The following is a 24,969-nucleotide window of genomic DNA, read 5'->3' as shown; positions in this document are numbered from 1 at the left end:
AGGATCTCTTCTCAAAGAGTCTACCAGTCAAAGTGGGAGATCTTTAGAGCTTGGTGCAGGAGGCGCAAGGTTTCCTCGTCCTCTACCTCTCTAAGCCAGATTGCAGACTTTCTTTTGTACCCCAGGCAGGATGCTAAGCTGGCTGTATCTACCATTAAAGGATACAGGAGCATGCTCTCAACCGTCTTTAGGCATAGAGGCTTAGAGTTATCTCAGAATAAGGACTTGCAGGACCTCATTAGGTCTTTTGAGACAACGAAGCAGGTGCACTTAAGACCCCCTTCTTGGAACCTGGATGTGGTGCTTGAGTTTTTGTGCTCCAGGAAGTTTGAGCCTATCTCGCAAGCTTCTCTGCGAGATGTGACTAAGAAAACCCTCTTCCTTTTGTCTCTAGCGACTGCCAGGAGGATCAGCGAGGTCCAGGCAATTGAGAAGCGTGTAGGCTTCACCCTAAATGGAGCGGTTTGTGCCTTGAGGTTCGACTTTCTCGCGAAGAATGAGAACCCTTCGAAACCCTGGCCCAGGACTTTTGAAATCCCTAACCTCACGAATCTAGTAGGTCAGGAACAGGAAAGCCTCCTCTGCCCGGTTAGGCCTCTCAAGGCTTATTTGGCCCACACTGAGAGCGTGAGGGGTGCTTCCAACTCCTTATGGTGTTCGGTGAAGGATCCTCAAAAACCCCTGTCAAAGAACGCTTTGTCCTTTTTCCTGAGGGAAACTATTAGGGAAGCCCACCTCTTTTGTGAGGAAGAAAACTTCGCCCTGTTAAAAGTACGGGCTCACGAAGTAAGGGCCATTGCTGCTTCGTTGGCATACCGGAAAAATATGTCAGTTAAGCAGATCATGGACGCAACGTTCTGGAGGAGCAACTCTGTCTTCGCTTCTCATTACCTCAGAGAGGTAATAGTGGACTATGACAAGTGTTATACCTTGGGCCCATACGTAGCTGCGGCTTCTGTATTAGGCAAAGGAGTTACTACCCCCACTCAACCTTAGTTTATGTACTTGTATATGGGTTTGTGTTTTTTGTGGTTGTCTGAGGTCCTCGTCTTGTGGTACGGTTCCCTCAGTCCAGATAGATAGTTTATATCTATTTCTGCAAGGTTAGATGGTTAGCTTTAGTAAGGTTGCAGGTTTTTTATATGGGAAGGTAGTTTTCTGAAGTCTAATCAAGTTGTTGGTCCTACCCCTTTGACAGACTCGATTGAGTTGTTTGCAGCGTAGCAGGTCTACTCCTGGCTAAACACTCCTAAGGGAAAGCGACTCTAAGTTACCTTTGAAGTCAGCTACCTTAGCAGGTAAGGAATCAAGGTGTTTGATCTCCTACAACTCTTTTGTTGTTTCCCCAACTATGTTTTTCTGTCTGTTTCCCTCCTCCAAATGTGTGAATCAGCTATATATATATATACTGCCAGGTAAGTTCTATTCATAAAAATGGAGTTTTTATGATAAAACAAAGTTTTATGAATACTTACCTGGCAGTTATATATATATTTTAAAGCCCACCCACCTCCCCTCAGGAGACAGGTCGGGCAAAGATAATCTGAGGGACAGAAAACAGGAATGATTCCAAGTACCACCCTGTAAGGGTTGTTAACCATCTAACCACACAACCACCACAAGGCGGTTGCCGCGATTTTCGATTAAATTCTGCCGCAGTCGGAGACTCGGCTATATGTATATAACTGCCAGGTAAGTATTCATAAAACTTTGTTTTATCATAAAAACTCCATTTTTCAAACATGGATTACTTAGGGAACTGAGTTCTTCCACTGTGATATTTTTGGTACATACAATCAAAAGTTGCATGGATATGTGCTTTATAACCTATATAAAAATTTGCACATTTCAAATAAGTTCTAGTATTTGTAAACTTAAGTGTGTGTTTTTCATAGATGTAATAGGTTATTCAGTTTCTTTCCATTTTCACTTGTAATGAACAAATAATTATAGTATGCGAGTTGCTTGGATATTAAGTACATTAGTTTTAACTCTAGATTAAACCTACAAGTAGTATTGGTAGTAGGCTGGTCTTTAAATCTGTAGTTGTTTGCTTAACTTTTATTTTGGCAGTTTAACTTTATTTAAGAGAGGTAGTTCTCCAGAGTTGGAAAATTGATTAATCTGTACTCTAAATCTTGGCACTTGAGTACACAAGTTAATCATACACCAATGCAAAGTTTAATAATTTTACATTAGATATGGCATGTCTAATGGCTGAACACATAAGTGCTGCTAAGATAACTTTGAAAGTAGAGAGTAATGTCCTGGTCCCATGGCTCCCACACCACATACAGTCCCCTATTCACCACAGGAACCACTAGAATTGATTGAAATACATCCTTTAAGTACTTGGAGACTCGTACATATAGTATAGGCATCATTTTTCTAAAATGTGTTATAAAACTGTAACAAAGGCCTTGAACTTAATATCTAGTCCTTTTAAAATTAGTGGGAGCATGTTATACAATCTTTGAGGCTGCAATTGTTCCTATACTACAACTTTAATAGGAGTATGACCTCAGGCAAACCCATACTTAGCTCTCAGGTTTTTATGGTTAGGAAAGATTTAAGCATTGAAAATCGAAATTTGAAAGCTTGGCTCCAACAAATTTATAACCATCCATAACTAGTGTTGGCAGCCAAGTGTAGTTCATCAGTACAGGTATAGGGGTAATCTTTTCTCAGGGTGCCAACCACTTATGATTTTGCTTTTAGGTTTGTAATAGTCAATTAAGTTTGAAAACCAGATTTTAGTTGTCTGCTACCTTTATATCATATTTTCCTGAATGTTACAATATCTCTGACACTAGATTCACATACTATTAAGTCATGCACTGTTTTTACAGATCCTGCCCTGGACACAGTACCTCAATCTCCCAAGGAATTACAGAAGTCCATCTTTGTTAGTGGTCAAGACCCCCAGAAAATCCAAATACTTTTTAAGAGCCGTCTTTTTACGGGTTACATCCAAATGAAGCAAAGTAAGACATTGTAGTGAAAAGTATTGGGCTTGATTCAAGACTTGTAATGTATTGGTTTAGATATATTTTGTTTCACAGTTCCTTAGTTTTCCTTCAACCTGCTAACATTCTCTAAACTAAATGATGGTGTTTGGGCAGTTAAAGTTGTAGCACATAAATTTTTTGGTATTTAGAATTCACGTATGCTGGGCGTATTTAATATATAAGTAGATTGATTATTAAGAAGAAAAATGTAACTGAAAGAAATTTAACATTACTGATTAGTAAAAAAAAAAATCATAGTAGTTTAGACAGTTCTTGTATTATGTCAAATGGGCAATAAGGAGTTGTATACTGTATTGAATTTGAATTCTTGAAAATCTTGTAACTATCAATACTAGACCTTAGTCTTCACAACTATTAATTGCAAATAATCTGCTGGATTTACCCATTAATCCAAATTTTAAGCTTTAAATTGGGCTTCACATGCTTGATGATGATCACAATTCCCAACAAAGATTGTCCATAGATGGCCCCTTGTCAGTATTTGGGTACTTAATTAATGATGAAATTTTCGTCACTTGAATGCATGAAATAAAAATTTTCATGAAGCTGAAAAATTAGTTTAACGTGTAATTTAAAGGACAACATTTTTATGAAGGAAATTTAAACCTGTTATGTGAAGGTCCCTACTAGTATTTTCATATGCCTATTGTGTTAAACTAAGGAGTAAATCTAGAATTGGGTTGTAAAATCTGCCTTGAAAGTATATTGTAATTGAACTTTTAAGTTCTGGGATATATTTGTGTATAAAGTATTTATGAAAGATACAAATATCACAAATTTTAATATTATTATTTCTCCTAGCTGTACAAACCTAGTATGGGTAAGATTTTGGTGACAAGCTGGAAACAGCCAATGAAGAATCATCAAGGTTCTGGCAGCCACCGCCCAATGGCCACTGGTGGTACAGGTCTGCCAACGTGCACACCCGTCATTTTGCATGGGACTTTAAGGGTGGATAAGGCAGGAAATAAAACCTAAAACACTTAGGTTTGTATCATCATCTCCTATGCCTATTGACGTAAAGGGCCTCGGATAGATTTCGCAAGTCGTCGTCTATCTTGAGCTTTTAATTTAGTACTTCTCCCTTCATCATCTCCCTCTATGTGCTTCATAGTCCCCAGCCATGTATGCCTGGGTCCTCCAGCTCTTTTAGTGCCTTGTGGAGCCCAGTTGAACGTTTGGTGAACTAACCTCTCGAGGGGTGCTTAGAGCATACCAACCCATCTCCATCTATCCCTCATGATCTCATCCAAATAAGGCATTCGAGTAATCTCTCATAGTTTCATTTCTAATCCTGTCCTGCCATTTAACTCCCAATATGCTTCTGAGGTCTTTATTTTAAAGTCTACTAAATCTATTGGAGATTGTTTCATTGTCATATCATGACTCATGTCCATAGAGTAACGACCTATCTCGCTAAGCTCTGATATAGTCTGATTTTTATATGCAATTTCAGTCAATTTGATTTCCAAGTTTAACTTAACGTAGCCATTGTCTGATTTGCTTTTCAATCTTCCACTAAACTTCAATTCTAAAGACCCTGTATAGGAGATCAGGGTTCCTAAATACTTTAATGATTCTACCTCATTAATCCTTTCTCTTTCCAATTATATTTAATCTACCATTGCATACTCCATTTTCATCTACTGTTTTCTATTTATCTTCAGCCCAACCTCATATGATATTTCATGCATTCTAGTAAGCAAGCATTGCAAATCCTGTGGTGTTCTGCTAACAAGGACAGTATCATTAGCATACTCAAGGTCTGCTAAATTCCTATCACCAATCCAGTGCAATCCTTCTCCCCCATCTGACTATCTACACATTACAAAATCCATGAGGAGGATAAACATAGGCGACTGCACATTCCCTTGGATTATTCTACTGTTCACTGGTAATTCATTTGATAAGACTCCATTAACTTGAACTTTGCACTTGCTATGCTCATGAAAACACACAATCAAATTTACATATCTAAGAAGTATTCCATAATGATGCAGGACTCTCCACAAAATTGGTCAGTGCACACTATAAGGCTTTTTCAGTCAACAAATGCCATCAGAAGGGGATTTCATTATTCTGTGCATTGCTGTACATGTCTCCAAATAAAAATTTGGTCAATACAACTAATACCTTTTGTAAACAATGCTTGTTAGTCTATCTTTTCATCAATCTTACTCTCCAGTCTCTTTAGAATAATCCTACCTTATATTTTCATAACTGACATAAGTGTTATGCCTCTGTAATTACTGCAATCAGTCAGGTCTGGTTTTTTTTTTCCACCAACACTCCTAACTCCCATTCACCAGGTTTTGCCTCTTCATTCCACATCCTACAAAATCTTGCAAGTAGTCTGGGAGTTGCTTCATTTTCGTCCAGTATCATCTTGGCAGATATTCCATTGAATTCTGGGCCTTTCCATCTCAAGTTTTTTTTTTTAGGATAGCTTCGATGTCAAACGCACTGAATTCATTCATGGGCACATCAAGTCTTCATCAGCTTTAGATATATAAATCAAATTATTCCCTTCATATCTCCTATTCATGACCTCACTAAAGTATTCCATCCAACATTGTCTATCTTCATCTTCTGTTTCTATAACAGAGCTATCTCTTTTTGATGGGTATATGCTGCTGCTTCTTTGCCCCAGTTGTTTTTATTAATAATTCCATGAGCAATTCTTATACCATAGCCCAGTTAGCCTCATCTGCTTTACTCTAATTATTCTCTTCAGTCATTCCTGGCTTTTCCTTTTGACAACACCATCAATACTGGAATACTCAGCATGCTCGGCCTTGTAATTTTCATTACTTCCTCAAAAAATTTCAACAATTAATTTGTCTTTGTCTCCTCCCAAGTATCATTTGATATCTATGGCTTTCTTCTTGTCACTACGTATCCCAAGACTTCACTACCAACTGACCGAGATATGTTCTTAATATCAAACCATTCTTCATTGTCTGTTCTTTGTCTCTTGAAGTTTCATAAGACTGCAAATCGATTCCTACATTCAATTGCAAATGTTTCTCTGTGCTTCTAAAAGCTTAGTTGTATCAAACCTAGGTCTTCTATCTTTCTTTCTGTCGGGTTCTTTGTTTTAATTTCAGTGTGGCAATGAGGAGCTGGTGATCACTATAAATATCTGCACCTCTATAGCTTTTTAAGTTTTTCAGTCCTCCTCCTCCTCTTTATTAATGGCAAGGTTTGTATAGCTGGGAAAAAATATAAATTACTTTAAAAATGTGTAATTTGTTCCTACGCATACAAATCATCGTCCTTTAATAAGGGCATCATCCTTAGGAAGGAGGAAGTCCTGCTCGCCCAACTGGCTAGACCCTTCGGGTTGCGATGCTCAGTCTGGAAAGGAGAAAAGAGCAAAGGATCCTTGTATCTCCTGACCCCAGGTTGAATGTCCTGCGTCACGGACCAGGAAGTTTTTCACGAACCTATTTTCCGTGGGAAATATGTTCCTGTTGAGGGTTCATATAAGTACGGTATTGGGTTTGCCTTAATTGTCATACTCCCTTTTGTGAGAAGTGTGCTCAACTGTATCAGTGTCCGGTTTAGCTCCATAGCGTTGTTGTAGCTTATTGGAAATGTGCCTTCCTCGCTAACTACTAGACTGGGATGCGAGACCTCAAGCTTGCTATATTCCTGTAGTGACTGCAATACCTATAGGGGGAGCCTATAGGTCTAAATACCGAGTCATCCCAAGTACTAGCTTGGGTGGAGAGGGGGTTTAGGCAGTCTCTAGGGCATGTCACTGTCCTTTGCCTCTGCCATTTATGAGTAACCTTTGAAAATGGCTGATCCCAAGAGATGCTGGATATCTCCAACCATTAAGTAACAGCCAGTTCACTGTGTTGTGGTATCTGTTCATGTGCAGCTCGCATAGTAGGTCGGACCATGTTAGCTCTCTCGGAACTTCCTTTATGATACTGAAAAGGTCAAGTTACTATTTGGCCATGTTGGTGCTACCATAATTATTTGGTGATTGGGTGTAACAATGGCTCTACTCATTACCCTCCTTAGGAGACAAAATGGAAGGAAGGCATAGATGTCGAGGCCGTCTCACGGATGTTGGAATAAGTTCTTAATGCTGTTAGGTGTTTAATAACCTTCAGTTTGTTATTTAGGAGAGTTCCAAAAATGTCTGCTGTCGGGGTCTGAGCCTGCAATCTCACTATGGAGACTCGAATTGTCTATGATCACGTTCAGTTTTCTTAGAATGAAACTAGCAGTAAGGGTTACTGCATTGTCCCCTAACCATAAGTGTATCTTAAAACCCAACTAGCAGAGGGTTTGTGAGACTGATTTGCACCCTACTTGTTGACATGGCCACTACAGTGGAGTTTTCACACATCAACATTGAGTGCCCCCCTTTTTATATCTTGGAAGTGGATCAAAGCCAGGTATGCTACCTGTTGTTCCAACATGTTTGACATATTTTCTCTAGGACCTGAAGAGGTGGTGTTTAAAATGTGCGATCCCCCATCCCTCTGGATGCATCTGAGAAAAGAATAAGCTCTGGAGAGAACCTGCAAGGAGGAGCCTGCTAACAGCTTATCCTGAAGCCACCAGGATGGGTCCTCTTGACTAACTGTTACCCACACTAGGACATATGTATTCCCCTATGTCCTCATACACCTGACAACACTGAGATTCCCCAACAATTCTTCTTCACCGAAGCCGTTAACCACTTCACTTTAATTGTTCAGTGGCCACTTTCCTCTTGGTAAGGATAGAAGAGACTTTAGCTTTGGTAAGCAGCTCTTCTAGGAGAAGGATACTCCAAAATCAAAACATTGTTCTCTAGTCTTGGGTAGTGCCATAGCCTCTCTACCATGGTCTTCCACTGTCTTGGGTTAGTTCTTTTGCTTGAGGGTACACTCAGACACACTATTGTCTTATTTCTCTTCATTCTACTCTGTTAAACTTTTCATAGTTTATATAGGAAATATTTATTTAAATATTAATTGCTCTTAAAACGTTATTCATCCTTGTTTCCTTTCCTCACTGGGCTGTTTTCCCTGTTGGAGCCCCTGGGCTTATAGCATCCTGCTTTTCTAACTAGAGTTTTAGCTTAGCAAGTAATAATAATAATAATCTGACCTCTGCCACCATCTCGTCTCAAGAACCCACTGCACAGAATGAAGGTGTAATCTCCTCTGTATGGGACCAGACATTCTAACGAAGACTGATGTCCAAGTGGTTGGCTGTGAGGGATTAGTGTGTCAAGGAGGTTGCGACTTCCTTCAACTTTTGCAGCCTGACCTGCAATGGGAAGACTTTGTCTTGGACTGTCTACCCTCATTCCCAAGTAGACAAGTTGCTAACATGGAGCGAGAACAGAACAGACGAAGAGATTATCTGGATCACTATATCCTAACAATACTTGAAGGATGCTTTTGAGAGGAACAAGCTGGGACTCTTGACTCCACCAGTAAAAGCTAGTCTTTAGATATCGAAGTCTTATTCCCAGCATGTATACTTGGGTAGATACCAGTCTGAACACTTTAAGGGCTGTGGATAGTCTGAAACAGAAAACTCTGGTATTTTCTCGTTCCCAGTAATGGACCAAAGGTGTTTCCTTCTGCTCCAATAGATTGGAATTTGGAAGTAGTTCCTTTAGGTCTGTGGACAGCAAAATGTCGTTCAATTTTATTGCCTAAAGGACAGTGTTGGGGTCCTCCATCTTCAACTTAATTTTCAGAAGAAAGTCATTTAGATGGGACACGTCAATGACTGGTCCCCCACCTCCTGATGGCTAATGTAATACAAACAGGTTGCTTTATGTCTTTATCACCTCCCAAAGTGGTCTTTGACATAGCCGCTCAAATGTGTGTGGTCATCAGTGCTTAATGAGTTGGTGAACGGAAGGCAATATCTGACACGAAGGACCTCTTCTAGGCGAGGTTTTGCCCCATGGAATTGCCACGTATCCACTGACTACAAGTATTCCCCCCCCCGGGGGTGACATGGGGATTGCCACATCTGACATGGTCCTTTTCTGCCTCTCCTTCACCTGCCATGAGGTCTGCAGTAAAAAGGGTTGACCCTGTTCACTTGTTCTCCAGTATTGGGGAGGATCGTTGTCAAGCAATCTCTTGTGGGTGGCTGATGGAAAGTGTCAGCTCTCCTGAGGGTGGCTGATTGAAAGTGTCAGCTCTCCTGAATAAGGAATCTCGACTCTCCGCCTTCCTATACTACTACCTCCACTTCTTAAGGTGGAAAGAGGAAGGTACTCTACATTAGTGGGGCTATTTAAGACAAAGTCTTTAGACCATATGTCCGAAAAACTTTTTGACCACTGCATCTTGGTATTTTAGTACCCAGTTGCCCCACTGGTAAGCACACTAGTGAACTAAAAATTCCACCACATTCGCTCCCAAAAGGACAAGCTGCTCATATTTGTGTATCGTAGGATCCGCAAGATTCTCTGACAACGCTAAATATGATAGCATTCCAGACCAGTGGTCGAGCAGAGGAGGGATGCAATGCTAATATTGCCACTGGCTCCATGTTCAAGACCTTTGAGGCTGAGAAAACAGAGTTGTTGTAAGAGCTTCTCTGTTGACACCCCTGGCGTCAGGGTTGCTACCTCAGGGTCTGAGGGGAAATATGGGCTCCCTCCGTCGTTGAGAACTAACTCGGTTTCCAAAAAACAGGAGGAATTAACTGCTTTCAGGGTGTCTTTATTAGTGGGGACATGTCCGTAAACTTATAACTAGTCTTCTCCGTTTCTTGTTTCTTCCTAAAAAATTAATCTATGGAGGTCTGCCTTCCAGAAAAAGTGACATTCGGAGCGTCGCCCAATTGATTGACGAGAACCAATACCCTCTGGAAAGAATATTCCTTTTCAGGTTCATTAGACTCCAGAGGTCTGACCTTGACAAGTCTTCCTGACAGCACTCAATTGGTTCAGGGTTAACTTGACCTCTAATGTGGAGTGGCAGGCGTGACGCCCATCAATTCTAATGCTTTCTCTCCTTTGGAAAAGCGAGAGAGGGAAGGAAAAAATTCTTGTTCAGATAGAGGGGCCTTAGACTTGAAAGGGGATTTTGGGTCCAGACACTGTTGATACCCCACTCTCGGGATTAGACGTCCTTCTTGAGCAAAACACATTCGGTACTCTCCCTTAATCTTTTGCCAATTTTAGATCTGCAGGGTTTGGAACATCTCATTTTGCAGAGGAAAGACAAATAGCTTTGATAAGTGCTTTGTCTTTGTGCACAGCTATGATCAGGTAAAATCCCTTGGAAAGGGACTGGAAGGGCACCCGATGGTGGGCGATTGTTCATAGAGAACTTATAGGCATCCTCAAGATGCTTTCTCTCCCTAGCTCATGCTCTGTCTGGTGGAAGTGTTTGTTTCTTTGAAGGAAGGCAAAACTGATCATATTTTAGAGATGAGTAGCTGTGAATAATACGCTCGTGGATGATTCTTAGTCGCATGCTGCTTTGTGGCACGTTTCATTAACTTGCGCGATGTTCTTTGCTCACATCTGGGCTCTCACCTACTTTGTGGTGACACATTACTGACTGATGTGAATGTTGGTGTGGTTAACCTTGCACCAAGACTTTATTAAGGTTCAAAGCGCACACGCTCATAGGAATATAGTTTCGTGCTTCATTGATCTGTGCGCCAGACCTGTACGCTCAACTAGGCTAAAGCTGGAAATGCTGCTAACAACGTTCCAAGAGGAATAAGAGAAAATTCTAACCTCCTTCATCATTAGAGATGTGACCAGATTGTGGAATGATATTGGTGAAACCTCGACTTCAAACTTGCAACGAAAGTTGAACAGGCTGACATGAGTGTTGTCTTCCTAATTTGACATATAGCCTATTTAAATGTTGTTACGAATTTTAAGAAGTTATATTTTTATTCTCGTAGTTTCTCCTTTCCCAGTTGGAGCCAAAAAAAGCCCTTGGATTATAGCATGCAGATTTAACAACTAAGGTTGTAGCTTACCTAGCAATAATAATTTTCTCCTAAATAGCGGAGAAGTCTGGTTGGGGACCTCTGGTACTGGTTTCACACGCCCAAGTTATTATACTGACACACTGTAAGGGTAAGCGAGCTGGGTATATTCCTGGCATTCCATCCAACTTTTTTCTCTGGTATATTTAGCAGTATTTTTTTACCTTAGAAATGGTGCTTTACGGAGCATTTCGTGGAGCGACACAGGTTGAGCCCAGAAATAGATTTTTTCCTTCGTCAAAATCCCTTTATGACAACCCTAAATTGTGCTCAATTATCATATATACTAAATGAAATAAAACTCCAGATATATCTCTAATGTGAAATTCTTTTCAGGAGCAGATAAATTGGGAGAGCTAAAATGCTTTGCTACCCAGTGCTATATGTGGTGAGGAGAGTTTCCACAAGAGCCAGTTTCTCAAAAACCTATGGTCCATTTATCATGACAGGAATTACATCTGCTAGACTGGAAGTAGCACATGGTGAGGGAGAATAAGATTTTTTTTTTCTTTTGAAATATTGATTTTGTAACTACTACAGCCATAGTTTTGAATTATAGTCTGTATAGGGGTTATGAGTAATATATACAATTTCAAATAAACTTCGTGGGGAAAAGGAACAGGATAATATAATTTGCCAAGTATTACAAAATTTCAAATACTTTCAGGAATGCAATATTTGACATTCAAAATTAAATATGGTTTTTAGTATATGTATCTTCTGATACAGTTCTTTAATTAGTCTTTTGAAGTTAAACCAAATTAAAACCACATTACATTTTATTGATGCAACTTTTCATATAATTTCAAATTTATTAACAAGTAAAACTCATCTTACTATCTTTAACATGTAAAAAAGTATTTAGTACCTGAAACATTAACAAGTAGTACAGTATAAAAATAACATAGTATTTAAAAATAATCCTGTTAATCACCATCTTTTTTATACTATTTCAAAATAATGCTCTTCATTTTATACTATTTCAACATAGTGCTCTTCATGTGATGTTACACACTACAGTTTACTTACACACTGCTTCTCTTTTCAGGACCCACTACAGTTTACTTACGCACTGCTTCTCTTTTCAGGACCCTAGTATGCTGTGCCTTGTTTAAGGACTTTGCATTGGGTACTGTAACTTACTGAAATTACTGTGGGCGCAGATCACATTTTAGAGCCAAACTGCTCAAGTCCATGCTGCCAATTTATTCAGGATACTAAAGACTTTGGGCTCAGGTCTTTCACCACCTCTTCATTACTTGACTCTGCTCTACACGCTCCGCTTCAAATATCTGTACTTGGCTTGACACTGCTTTCCAAGATTTTACTTTACTAGATCTTCTCAGCTTTATGCACATTATATCACAGACTGTGTCTGGCTATGTCTCCTCCTCTCCACCACTTAGTTCAGGATTGTTCAGCTCCCATTTTCTTCAAGACACTGTGTTCAGCTTTGTCATTGTTCTTTAAAACTCCTGCTCTTCTATACTTCAGGACTTTTGTATTGCTCTACTATGCTTCACTCCTTTTCAGGCTACTATGCTCTGCTGCTCCCGTCCTCATCCCCAGGATTTCTTCTGCTCTCTTAAGATTACTCGGCTCTCTGCTGTCATCTCACCTTTTCAGGGTTCTATGCTCTGCTTTGATAAAACAATTCACAGATTTTGTGCTCTACTACATTGCCTTGTCTTCATGTTTGATCAGCTCTCTCTTTTAGACTCGTGTTCTGCTACATTCTTTCTTCTTTACGACTGCTGTTAAAAGACTGCTCTCACTCTTTCTTCTACATCTCCACAGTTGTACAGTACAACTGTTTGACAGGATTGTTCTCTTCCCTTTTTCCCTAAAGGGCTTTTGACAGGATCGTTCTCTCTTTAGAACTTTTAAAAGCAGGTCTCCACCTCTCCAGGACTTTGTGGTCCCTTTGTATTTTCTAATGTGGATGGTTATGTCTCTTCTTTAATATATCAGGATTGCTTTCTAATCGTTCACTTAGGACATCTTGCTATTTCTGTGTGTTCACTCTCTGCTCCCTTTTTCTTTAGTATTCATGCATTCCTTGCCTTCAGGACTTTCTCTCTGCTTCCTTTCTCTTTAGAACTCGTGCTTGGCTATGTTTCTCCAATACTTCCAGATGTCAAGATTGCTGCAAACTTCCCATTCTGTTCAATCTGCTCTGCTCACTGGCATTTCTCCTTTTCAGGATTCTATGCTCTGCTAGATTTGGTCTTTATGATTGCTCTCCTTCCATTCTCTTTAGGATTCCTGCTCTTCTATGTCTTTAAGACTCGTACTATTCTCGTCTTCAAGACTTGGTGTTCTACTCATACGATAACTTGCTCTGCCATCTTTCCTTGCAGATTCCATGCTCTACTTCAATCACCTCCTTTCATAGACTTTGTGCTCTGCTACATTTCATCTTTGCTCAGTTGCCGACTCTTATAGACTGTATGGTCTGCTGTCATCCTCCTCGATGTTGCTGTTTACTCTATCACCTCCACTAAAGGACATATGCTCTCTTTACCCTCCTCTAGACTCTGTGCTATGTCTCTCCTTTGCCCCTGCTCTTTGGGACATAGTGTGTGGCAACATGTCTCAAAAAGTCCATTATCAAAAACAGTTTAGAGATTCTTGGTAGGCCACCCTTCTTCATTCTCCTGCGAGGATATTTTGCCTATCTTGGAATTTTGGGTTCATGTTAACTTTCCCTGTAAAGAGAAAATATTTGTTTAAAAGAATTTTTTAATTAAAAAAAAAGTATGTAAAATTTACAAATACATATAGAAAATGTTGGTACTGTTTTTACATGATTCTAATTGATCCTCAATATGACTTTCATAAATCTAGCTTTACAGCAACTATGATACTGTTGTATACTACCGTATTAAGAAATTCAAATAGGGATGATAAAGTAAAGATAAACTGGATGACTGACAGACAACAAACCAGGTAGATAAAAACTTATAAGCAATATAGAAAAATAATTCAAGATATGCATAGTAGAACAAATATAACCTTAAGGTAATCTCTCGATGATATTACTCTTTCTTCAGGTGATTGCCTTCTATTCTTAAAATGCCTTTCTATACCAGTTGCAAGACTGTGTAATCTGTAAAATAAAGATTCCAGGTAATAAAATGCTGTTAAAGATACTGATGCGGACTACAAACTGCATAAATTCAACCGCAGTCTGCACATTTTAACAAAATACCCATATCAACTTGCTAAAAATACTTCGTAACCCAGCCCCAAAAAACAAACAAGGAAATCTATACTACTACTACTTTCTAGTGAGGGTACCAGACTTTTCTCTTTTTAAATTTAGTTTAAAATCTTCATTAAATGCAAGTAAAAGGGCTGAGTCTTTTAACACATATTTAGACAAAGAAACTTAAAATAGAAACCAACATAACTTGTACAAATTGAGATTATAAACAAAGAAAAATTACTTAGCACAAAGCAAGGTTTGTGCTAAGAAAAAAAAAATCTGGCAAGCCATTCAACTGAAAAATATTTTTCAATTAGTATTTTTGCATACCTGGATTCTCTTTTCTCCCCTCTAACCATCTGAACTATTTTAAAGTTTAGATTCTTGGTAGGCCACCCTTCTTCATTCTCCTGCGAGGATATTTTGCCTATCTTGGAATTTTGGGTTCATGTTAACTTTCCCTGTAAAAAGAAAAGATTTATTGTTTTAAAGAATTTTTTAATTAAAAAAAAGTATGTAAAATTTACAAATACATATAGAAAATGTTGGTACTGTTTTTACATGATTCTAATTGATCCTCAATATGACTTTCATAAATCTAGCTTTACAGCAACTATGATACTGTTGTATACTACCGTATTAAGAAATTCAAATAGGGATGATAAAGTAAAGATAAACTGGATGACTGACAGACAACAAACCAGGTAGATAAAAACTTAAAAGCAATATAGAAAAATAATTCAAGATATGCATAGTAGAACAAATATAACCTTAAGGTAATCTCTCGGTGATATTACTCTTTCTTCAGGTGATTGCCCCCCCAGATGCTGAAGCCTTGATGAGGATGGGGGGCTTAGGGACTAGCAGTTGGGCTCTAATGAACAATGGGAACTACTTCCCCACTGGACCTCGGTGCCCAACTGTTGATCCAACTAAATTAGTAAGCACTTTCTCTCCGTTCTTTTGATTACTTCTTATTTTCTCCCATCTCTTCCTCTTGGGGATGAACTTGTTGACGACTTTAGCTTGTACGACTTAGGTTTTGACTGCTGCTTTGGATTTGGCGCAGGGTGGGATGGATGTCATGCCATCTCAACCTGTACAAATTTAGACGCCATCACCCTTTGGCAGACCCCATTGGGTGCAGACTAAGTCTGTTAAGAGTCGGGCTCCAATGATCCGGTTTTAAGTCACCCATATTTGCGGGTAATGGGTGACGCTAGGCATTGGAGTCGTCGGTGGGAGGGGCTAACTACCCCCACTGACCAGTGTACGCCCACCTTAAGAGAGGCAGCCCCTCTCTAATAGAGGACTGGTCCCCGCTGAAGCCTCTTCTCGTGTTGGGCCACATGGGATAGGAGGACTGAAATCCTCTGATAAGAGGTGGATAACCCGGCTTGCTTCTACTCCAAAAACTAACCCCTCTGTTGACGACCCGGAAACTCTAAAGGACCATGCTACTTATGTTCAAAAACAAAGTAATTTGGGTGACATGGAGAATTTGCGAATCCTTCACATCACTCAGATCCCCATTGAAACCAATTACGATGTTCTATATAAATTATTTCAATGTTATGGTCACATCAGGGAAATTAGAATGAGGCTTGAAGGTGACAAATGGGATTCATGGATATCATTTGATAACCATGATGAAGCATTCAAAGCTATCAATGATATCATAAATATTAAAATCAGTAATTTGAATTTCAAGGGTGCTCTTTGCGATCGGGTATCTAAGAATCTGGATGTATATAGGCCTGCAGATTGGATTGATAAAAGTATAGAGGTAGTTGTACCTTCCCAGAGAAAGCCAAAACCACCAAAGTGGCTTATTGCTCAATCAAAAGGGAGTACTGGAAATTATTTCAAAATATGTAAATTTCTTCAAAAGAAAGTAGGTACTATCGCACCAGGAGATATATCTCGGTTTGGAAAGAACAGTTTCCTAATAAGTGCCAAATCAGAAACTCAATCGGTTATACTTTCCAATTTAAATACAGATAACGAAGACATAAAGCTGGATGTGAAACCCCATCTAAACTTCAGTTATGGAAGGGGAGTAGTTTTTAATAGAGACTTATATGAATTCACAGAAGAGGAGATATTGGCCATGTGTCCTTTAACTGTGTGGAAAGTGCATAAAGTCCCTGGAACGTCAATGATTATCCTGACTTTCCAGGATGCTGATGTGCCTTTCCACATTTACATAGAGAATGAACGAATTAAAGTGCGAACTTTTAAGCAGAAGCCGCTGCAATGTTTTAATTGCTTTAGATATGGGCATCCATCTAAAGTATGTAAGAATGATAAAATGTGTAGTACATGCTCTAATGTTTACCATGGAGACTGTACACTAGAGGCCAATTGTATAAACTGCAATTTGAATCACAAATCTACGGATAGGAACTGCCAGCAATATAAATTAGAAGAGGCTGCTCTCAATAAATCCAGTATTGAACACATAGGTGTGGGGCATGCCAAGAGACTATTGAGTAAATCAGCAAGTTATGCAAAAGTATTGAAATCCGGAGAAAAAATGAGGCAGGAGACATCCAGCCAACCTAATACTGCCTCTATTCCCCAGAAAAGAAATTTGCCATCTTCTGATAGAATTCTAGAGGATAAGGCAAGAATATCACGTAAGACCTTTCTCACCTCTAGTAAACCTTTGTCCCCCACTACAAAGGATAATACTAACCTCTCTCAGGCTATATCCTTTAATTCGCTATTCTTTAAATCGCTATTCTTCGTAGGTCCAAATTGGACTTGCAAGCAAATAAATACCATAGTAAAAATTAATGATAACACTAAAAGGCCATAAAACGTAAGTGATATAACTTAGATGACAGAGTACCAGATGGGCAAAATTAACTAGAATATTTACCGAAGCGAACATAACCCAAAATGGCTGCCGATAACTCGGCAGGACAATCGCTTCCAAAACTAAAAACCACCATATTGGAAACAGAACAAATGCCCGGTACTGTCAAAAGCTGCCAAAACAACCTATGGTACTTAACATTGGTAAGGGTGAAGTATCAACGTCAGTCATGTTGAATTAACGACAATCACTTCGAAAAACACTGGGCAAAACACTTATCAACTTTGCTGGCAAGTCCAAAACAGAAGGATGACCTGGTGAGCGCGAGTGGTAGGTGTCGGTAGGGTAACCCAACTGTATTCTCTAGGGCCTGTCACGGCCCTCCCCCTTTGATGAAGGGATTATCTAAATGGAAGACAGCCTGTGAATAGTGTTTTACAAACGCCCTTTTTAGATATACGACACCAACAAGGTGCTCGCGCGAGGGTTGTAACCTCTGCATTCCATGCTTTTAATTTTCTCTGGTATATTTGGAAGATTTATATCAGAAAAAGTACAAAGAAGGACTTTTTCGCCGGGCGTCACAGGTCTCTCCCCAGAAATAGATTTTTCCTTCGTCAAAATCCCTTTTATCAAGACCCAAACTTAAAAAGCCTACAGAAAATATTGTCAAATCAAAAACTGTCAATGGGAAGACCTCATCAAAGATGTCTTCCAGAAAATAATACATAGTTTTTTCATCCATTTTGCAATGGAATTGTCAGGGTTTGAGGGCCAAATATGAAGAACTTAAGCTCTTAATTCACGAGCATTCCCCCATAATTGTATGTCTCCAGGAGAGCAAGCTTGATGCTAATACCCCTTGTCCTTGCGAATATATTAGTTATAGGACACCTTATGATCACGGAGTAGGGAGCCATGGCGGAAGTCTCTTGTACATTCGTCGAGATGTTCCCCAAATACCTATATCTATACGTACAACCCTGCAGGCGGCAGTTGTACAAATTGATATAGGGAGAAAATATACAATATGCTCTCTGTACTTACCTCCAAATGATAATATTTTATATGATGATTTAGCAGAGGTCATTCAACAACTCCCTCAACCTTTTCTCTTACTGGGAGATATGAATGGTAGACATCCTTTATGGGGTGATGTTTTGGCCAACACAAGGGGCAATATTATCTCATCAATTGTGGAGAATGAGGATGTGGGACTCCTTAATACAGGAGAGCCCACACACTTCCACGTTCAGACAGGTACTTTGTCATGCATTGACCTTTCAATTGCAAGCTCTAACTGCCTTCTTGATTTTGATTGGAGGACATTAGACGATTGGCATACTAGTGATCATGCACCAATCATTATAAACACCAACAAGGGTCCGCCTTTGCAAAGATTGCCACGTTGGAATCTAGACAAGGCAGACTGGGTTAAATTTTGTGAGCTAAGTGAAATCGAAGGGAGAGCAGAACAGTTTGAAAGTGTTGATGATGCCATAGACCTACTGAATGGAACTCTTCATACAGCAGGAGTCAATTCAATTCCCAAAACAACAGGGTTATTCAAACGACGACCAGTCCCGTGGTGGTCTTCAGAACTAACTGCACTCAACAGAGCCACAAGAAGATCTCTAACACGATTGCGTAGACTCCGAACTGATGAGAATTTAATTATGTACAAGAAATGTAGAGCACAGTTCCGTCGTGCCATGAAAGAAGCAAGGCGCCAGTCATGGATGTCTTTTGTTTCCTCCATTAACAGTAGAACACCACCATCTTCTGTGTGGAGGAAAGTAAAAAAGATAGCTGGCAAATTCACCCCAAACCCACCACCAGTGTTGAGGGTAAATGGCCAGTATGTAACTGAAGCAAATGAAGTTAGCAATGCCCTGGCTAATCATTTTTCAAATGTATCCAGCAAGTGTGAAGGAGCCCCTGGTCACCAGTACAGGAGCACTGAAGAAAAGAAAATTTTAAATTTTGCAACAAGAAGGGAAGAGTCGTATAATTCTCCTTTCACTGAAAGAGAATTTGATTCCGCACTTGCTCATTGCAATGATACAGCCCCTGGACCCGATGGAATTCCATATGCAATGATTAAACATGTACATTTTAATACAAAGCTATTTATTTTAAGTATTATTAATAGAATATGGCATGATCATAGTTACCCAAGTGTTTGGGAACTAGCCATTATTTTAGCTTTTTTAAAACCCGGTAAAGACAAGTTTTTAGCAGCAAACTATCGTCCTATTGCATTGACATCTTGTTTATGTAAAATCATGGAGAAGATGGTCAATGCAAGGCTGATATGGTACCTTGAAAAAAAGGTATTTTATCATCGATTCAATGTGGATTCCGAAAAATGCACTCAACGACTGATGTGTTGATACGACTTGAGTCTTCTATTTGTGAAGCCTTTGCTTCCAAACAACACCATGTTACAGTATTTTTTGACCTTGAAAAGGCATATGATACCACATGGAGATATGGTATTCTTAAAACCATTCATGAATTGGGATTGAGAGGAGAGCTGCCACTATTTATTCAGGCATTTCTTTCACGTAGAGTTTTTCAAGTGAGAGTGGGGGAAACTCTATCAGAGAGTAAGTGCCAGGAAGAAGGAGTTCCTCAGGGTAGTGTGCTGAGTGTAACCCTTTTTGCACTAGCAATTAATGGGATATCCTCAGCCATTCCCCAGGATGTTCTCTCAACATTATTTGTGGATGATCTCTCAATATCATTTGCTGGAGCCAGAATGGCAACGGTTGAGAGAAAACTATAGCTCTCAATTGACAAAATTATCCAGTGGACCGATATGAATGGATTTAAGTTCTCAACAAGTAAAACTACTATTGTACATTTCTGTCGTATACGGGGAGCACATCCAGACCCGGATATATACATTAAAGGTCAACGGATCCCATGTGTATCGGAAACCAAATTTTTAGGTTTGATATTTGACTGTAGACTTACATGGGTTTCTCACCTAAAAGCGCTAAAAGCAAAATGTGTTGAAGCTCTGAATATTCTAAAAGTATTGTCCCATACATCATGGGGGGCAGACCGCAATACTATTTTAAAATTATACAAGGCCTTGATTTTTTCCAAAATTAGTTATGGTTGTGAGGTATACTCTTCAGCCACCCCAAGCCGGTTGAAAATATTAGATTCAATACATCATGCAGGTATTAGATTGTCCACGGGAGCATTCAGAACATCACCTATCCTAAGTCTCCTTGTTGATGCTGGAGAGTTACCACTAGACCTTTACCGGATGTCTTCTATTCTTCGGTATTGGTTTAGATTGCAAAGACTCCCTAATTCTTTAGCCTTCCAGACTGCAAGCCTTGTAAGGCACCCAACATACTTTGAAATGCACCCAAAATCTCCTCAACCCTATGGCTTTCGGGTGAAACAATTATTAAACAGTCTGGATATAATTAGATGTAAGGTACTTCCATTCAAGGTATCATCAACGCCTCCATGGAAGTTACCAGAGATATCTTTTTGTAAATATTTTATAGCAGATAAGAAGAATATATCAGACCTAGAAGCCAGGTCTCTTTTTAATGAACATGTTAAAGAACATAGAGGATCAACTTTTATCTATACTGATGGCTCCAAATCTGATGCTGGCGTTGGATTTGGGGTACATAGTAATGGTTTTAATTGTAGAGGTGCACTTCCTCTGACCGCTTCCATATTTACTGCGGAACTGTATGGCATATTAACCGCTATTGAGAAAATAGCATTGGAGAAGAAGGGTAATTTTACAATTTTTAGTGATGCAAGGAGTGTCCTTCAAGCTATAGAAGTTTTTAGTTCTAATAACCCTCTAGTTTTAAAGATTTTAGAATGGCTTTTTATTATGGGACGGAGAGGTATAACAGTTCACTTTTGTTGGGTTCCAGCACATGTAGGTGTGTCTGGGAATGAGAAGGCAGATTTACTGGCAAAGAATGCGGCATCCGAGTTGCTGCCAAGAAGGTATCCCATTGCCTGTAATGATTTCTTACCTGACATCAAGAAATTGGTTTGCAATAAATGGCAACAGCAATGGGATAGCCTAGATGGGAATAAAATGCGAGAGGTAACAAATGTCATATCTCCTTGGAGGTATAATATGATGCCCCGAAAATGGGAGACGTCTCTTTGTCGTCTCCGTATTGGTCACACTCGGTTGACACATGAGTTTCTGCTGAAGGGCCAACAGCAACCGTATTGTGACGGCTGTTTAGTACCTTTAACAGTGAGGCATTTGTTGACCGAATGCCCCAATTATAACAACTTGCGTAATAGATATTTGTTTGAGGCTCGAGGTGAGGGTGGCAGGTTCATCCTTGCCAAAATTCTTGGAAATGATGTGTCCTACCATGCAAGTGGCATTTTTAGATTTATTTTAGAAGCAGATCTTCTGAAAAATATTTAACTTTTATGATTTTAATTGAATACTCTTTTAATTTTTATTTTATTTTACTTTTTATTTTTGTATACATAAATTAAATGTTACCGGCGTCAATGACCTCAGATGTCAGGATGCCTTAAAACTTTAAATCAATCAATCAATCAATCAATCAGGTGATTGCCTTCTATTCTTAAAATGCCTTTCTATACCAGTTGCAAGACTGTGTAATCTGTAAAATAAAGATTCCAGGTAATAAAATGCTGTTAAAGATACTGATGCGGACTACAAACTGCATAAATTCAACCGCAGTCTGCACATTTTAACAAAATACCCATATCAACTTGCTAAAAATACTTCGTAACCCAGCCCCCAAAAACAAACAAGGAAATCGATACTACTACTACTTTCTAGTGAGGGTACCAGACTTTTCTCTTTTTAAATTTAGTTTAAAATCTTCATTAAATGCAAGTAAAAGGGCTGAGTCTTTTAACACATATTTAGTTAGACAAAGAAACTTAAAATAGAAACCAACATAACTTGTACAAATTGAGATTATAAACAAAGAAAAATTACTTAGCACAAAGCAAGGTTTGTGCTAAGAAAAAAAAAATCTGGCAAGCCATTCAACTGAAAAATATTTTTCAATTAGTATTTTTGCATACCTGGATTCTCTTTTCTCCCCTCTAACCATCTGAACTATTTTAAAGTATGGGAATTCAAGAGCTTCAAGAATTTTGGTTCTGAATGGGAAAAAATGCACAAAGCAATAAATTTAAAGCAAATATTGGAAACATTCATCAAATGCATTGTCCATGGAAGGATATTAAGCATGTTGAAAAAATGAATAAAGCCCAATCTAGGACAACTAAATGTTTTTTCACCAAACATTTGAATGGCTCTTAAGTATGCACACTAGAAATTAATATGCAACCTGTAGATTCGATGGCATTCTGTTGATCCTAGGTACAATATTTTGGAGCATACATCATATTGACAGGAAATTTTCAGCATCTAAGAACAATCTGAGCTGATGGAAATTTCCTCATTTTTGAGACCTTCAATTACATTAATATATAATACCATAAAAAAGAGATTTGGACGAAGGAAAAATCTATTTCTGGCCGAGGGACCTGTGTCGCTCCGTGAAATGCTCCTTATAGCACCATTTCTAAGGTATAAATACTGCTAAATATACCAGAGAAAAAAGTTGCATGGAATGCCAGGAATATACCCAGCTCGCTCACCCTTATAGGGTGTCAGTATAATAACTGGGGCGTATTGAAACCACTACCAGAGGTCCCTTACCAATTAGTCTTCTCCTAAAAAAATTCTTTTTGGGCATGTGCTCTGTCGTTTCTAAGGCCTTTCATGTGGAAGGCTAGAACAGTGAATTAAATAAGAAAATACCAAAGGAATATTGTTTTCCCTACTCTAGGGTTAGTGTATCAATTATGCATATAGCACAGACTCAACAAGTATAAAGGAAACCTATGGAGTCGGGCTGTATTAAATCCATCACAGTAAATCCTGCTGAAATATTTTGGACATCCAATGACATGTTATCACCGATACTGGTAATGCTTTCTCGGCAATTGTATGCACTTAACTACAGTACCACCTTTTCAATTTGGAGCAAGTGATCTATCTACAAGAGACTCAGGAGGAGGGCAGGTCTTGTGGACCACACAGCACCTGACGAAAATCTAGGTTTAAACTGTCACAACTTTTTTTGTGGTTAATGTGCTGTGTGGTCTCCGAAATCTAATACTAGAGAAACAGAGTACACTTGTGTACTATAACAAATAATTAACTCAAAACAGGCAGGCTATCAGTTCGTGCATACCCGGGTTAGCATAAAATGTCAAGTTGATGGTCACCTCATAAAAGGACAGGAGCTAGATGCCTGTCATGGTTATTCTATTGAGGAATCAGGATGAGAGGTTTCCTCTTTATCCCGGATATCTACCTCTCATGAGCGTGCTGAGCACCAAGCAAGCATGTACTGCTAGGATTTGTTTTCAGGTAGTGTCTTATAAACACAATAGCCAGACGAACTCAATGAGGAAGAAATTTCTCAGAGTATCTGCTTTTTTGACGAGGGATGTTAATATGAAAAGGGCCAGCCTTGCTGGTCTGGATATTCTGAAAATGACTACCTTCTCATGATGTGGATCTCTGAAGGTAGATCTGTAGGGTAGATACTGGACAGAGATTGCCATCCACAACAAGTACAGCCGTAATATCGAGAACCCTACCTCTGAACAAGAAGTCAGAATCAAGAGGCAGCCAGGAATGTTGGGTGAGAAACTATTCTCTCCATAATGCTGCAAGCTTGCCTACTCTTGCTCCCGAAGATAAAGCTGGTATTAGAAAAACGGCCTTCTGGAATAATTCCTTGTGGGAAACAATACAATTGTTTAACTTGATAAAAAATGAACAAAGTCTATTGAGAAGTAAAGATAATGAAGTTGGCTGGGAGCGTCATTCTCAAACAGAAGGTATAATCTTGTGGAACATGTGCGAGTCTAAATCTAAGTTTCCTTTATTCCAGGAAGTGGACTAACACGGAAGCAAAGAGGTCTAGGGTCATCTGGCTTGGGGACTTATCCTTAAGGAAGGTCATCCATACCCTCCACACCAACTGGCATTGTCTGGTGGAGGAAGACCTTTTATATCTCGTCAAATAAGTCACATTGTATGCTGAACATGCTTTTCCATAAATACAGGAGAGAAAATCCATGTGTGCAGGTTCTGGATCAAAAAAGAGGAAGCAATGATATTCTGATTCCCTACACTCTGATACAGCCAGAGGGATCCCAGGCTTAAATGCGGAAGTAGTGGATACAAAGGGTTGTTTAGCAACTGTGGCGCTACCAGCACAGCTGTCCCAGAAAATCCTGGAAGAATCTTCAAAACCTTCAAAATCACACACTGAGGAAACACAAATAAAGACCATTAGTTCCTGTTCAAATTTAGGGTATCTTACAAATCCCTGAGGATCCACATTTGGAGCAACATTAAGCCGAAGCTTAGGATTCCCCTTTTTGCAAACAAACCCATTTGAAAATCAGAATAACCATAAGGATCCACTAGAAAGAGTCCAAATTCAATTACCTATAGTGGTCAGGGACATTAGTCTTGAAGGAACCCAACAAGTGATCTGGAGAGAGGAATAAATCCCTTTTCCGAAGAAGCTTTATAATTGGGAGAATTATTGCATTGAGAATTCTTAAGCAGGATCCTACCCTCATGAGACACAACAGACTGCTGCCTGGTTGTCAATGAAATTTATGATACAAGATTTCTTTCTCATATTACACGCTTCTTCAATGTCGAGGAAAATACCATCAATTATTATCATTATTATGACTAACTAAGCTACAACCCTAGTTGGAAAAGTAAGATGCTATAAGCCCAAGGGCTCCAACAGGGAAAAATAGCCCAGTGAAGAAAGGAAATAAGGAAATAAACAAACAATATAAAAAGTAATGAACAATTGAAATAAAATAATTCAAAA

At 39.1% G+C, this 24,969-nt stretch overlaps 1 protein-coding gene and 1 long non-coding RNA gene across 10 annotated transcripts in view; one reads left to right on the top strand and one right to left on the bottom strand.

Moving 5' to 3' along the window:
- Positions 1 to 12,160, top strand: part of LOC137638204 (uncharacterized) — a 986,676-nt gene extending 974,516 nt beyond the window's left edge. For 8 of the 9 annotated variants that reach the window (XR_011043881.1, XR_011043880.1, XR_011043879.1 and 5 more), the window contains 3 exons: positions 2,850 to 2,984; positions 11,349 to 11,494; positions 12,101 to 12,160. Coding sequence is in view for 4 of the 9 variants with exons in the window: in XM_068370284.1 (XP_068226385.1) it covers positions 2,850 to 2,984; positions 11,349 to 11,404 (191 nt within the window). In the remaining 5 variants the exon portion in view is untranslated. Of the gene's footprint in view, positions 1 to 2,849; positions 2,985 to 11,348; positions 11,495 to 12,060 lie in introns of all 9 variants that reach the window. The other variant, XM_068370286.1, reaches the window with a different exon arrangement.
- Positions 12,161 to 13,481: 1,321 nt separating this feature from the next.
- On the bottom strand, positions 13,482 to 14,897 carry LOC137638205 (uncharacterized). The gene is made up of 2 exons (XR_011043885.1): positions 14,028 to 14,897; positions 13,482 to 13,720 (listed from the first exon to the last, which is right to left on the bottom strand). It is a non-coding gene; the product is annotated as an uncharacterized lncRNA (long non-coding RNA).
- Between the last annotated feature and the right edge of the window lie 10,072 nt (positions 14,898 to 24,969).

This window comes from Palaemon carinicauda, chromosome 3 (assembly GCF_036898095.1).
Source record: "Palaemon carinicauda isolate YSFRI2023 chromosome 3, ASM3689809v2, whole genome shotgun sequence".
Classification (NCBI taxonomy): Eukaryota; Metazoa; Arthropoda; class Malacostraca; order Decapoda; family Palaemonidae; genus Palaemon; species Palaemon carinicauda.
This window is presented reverse-complemented; position numbering and strand designations above follow the sequence as displayed.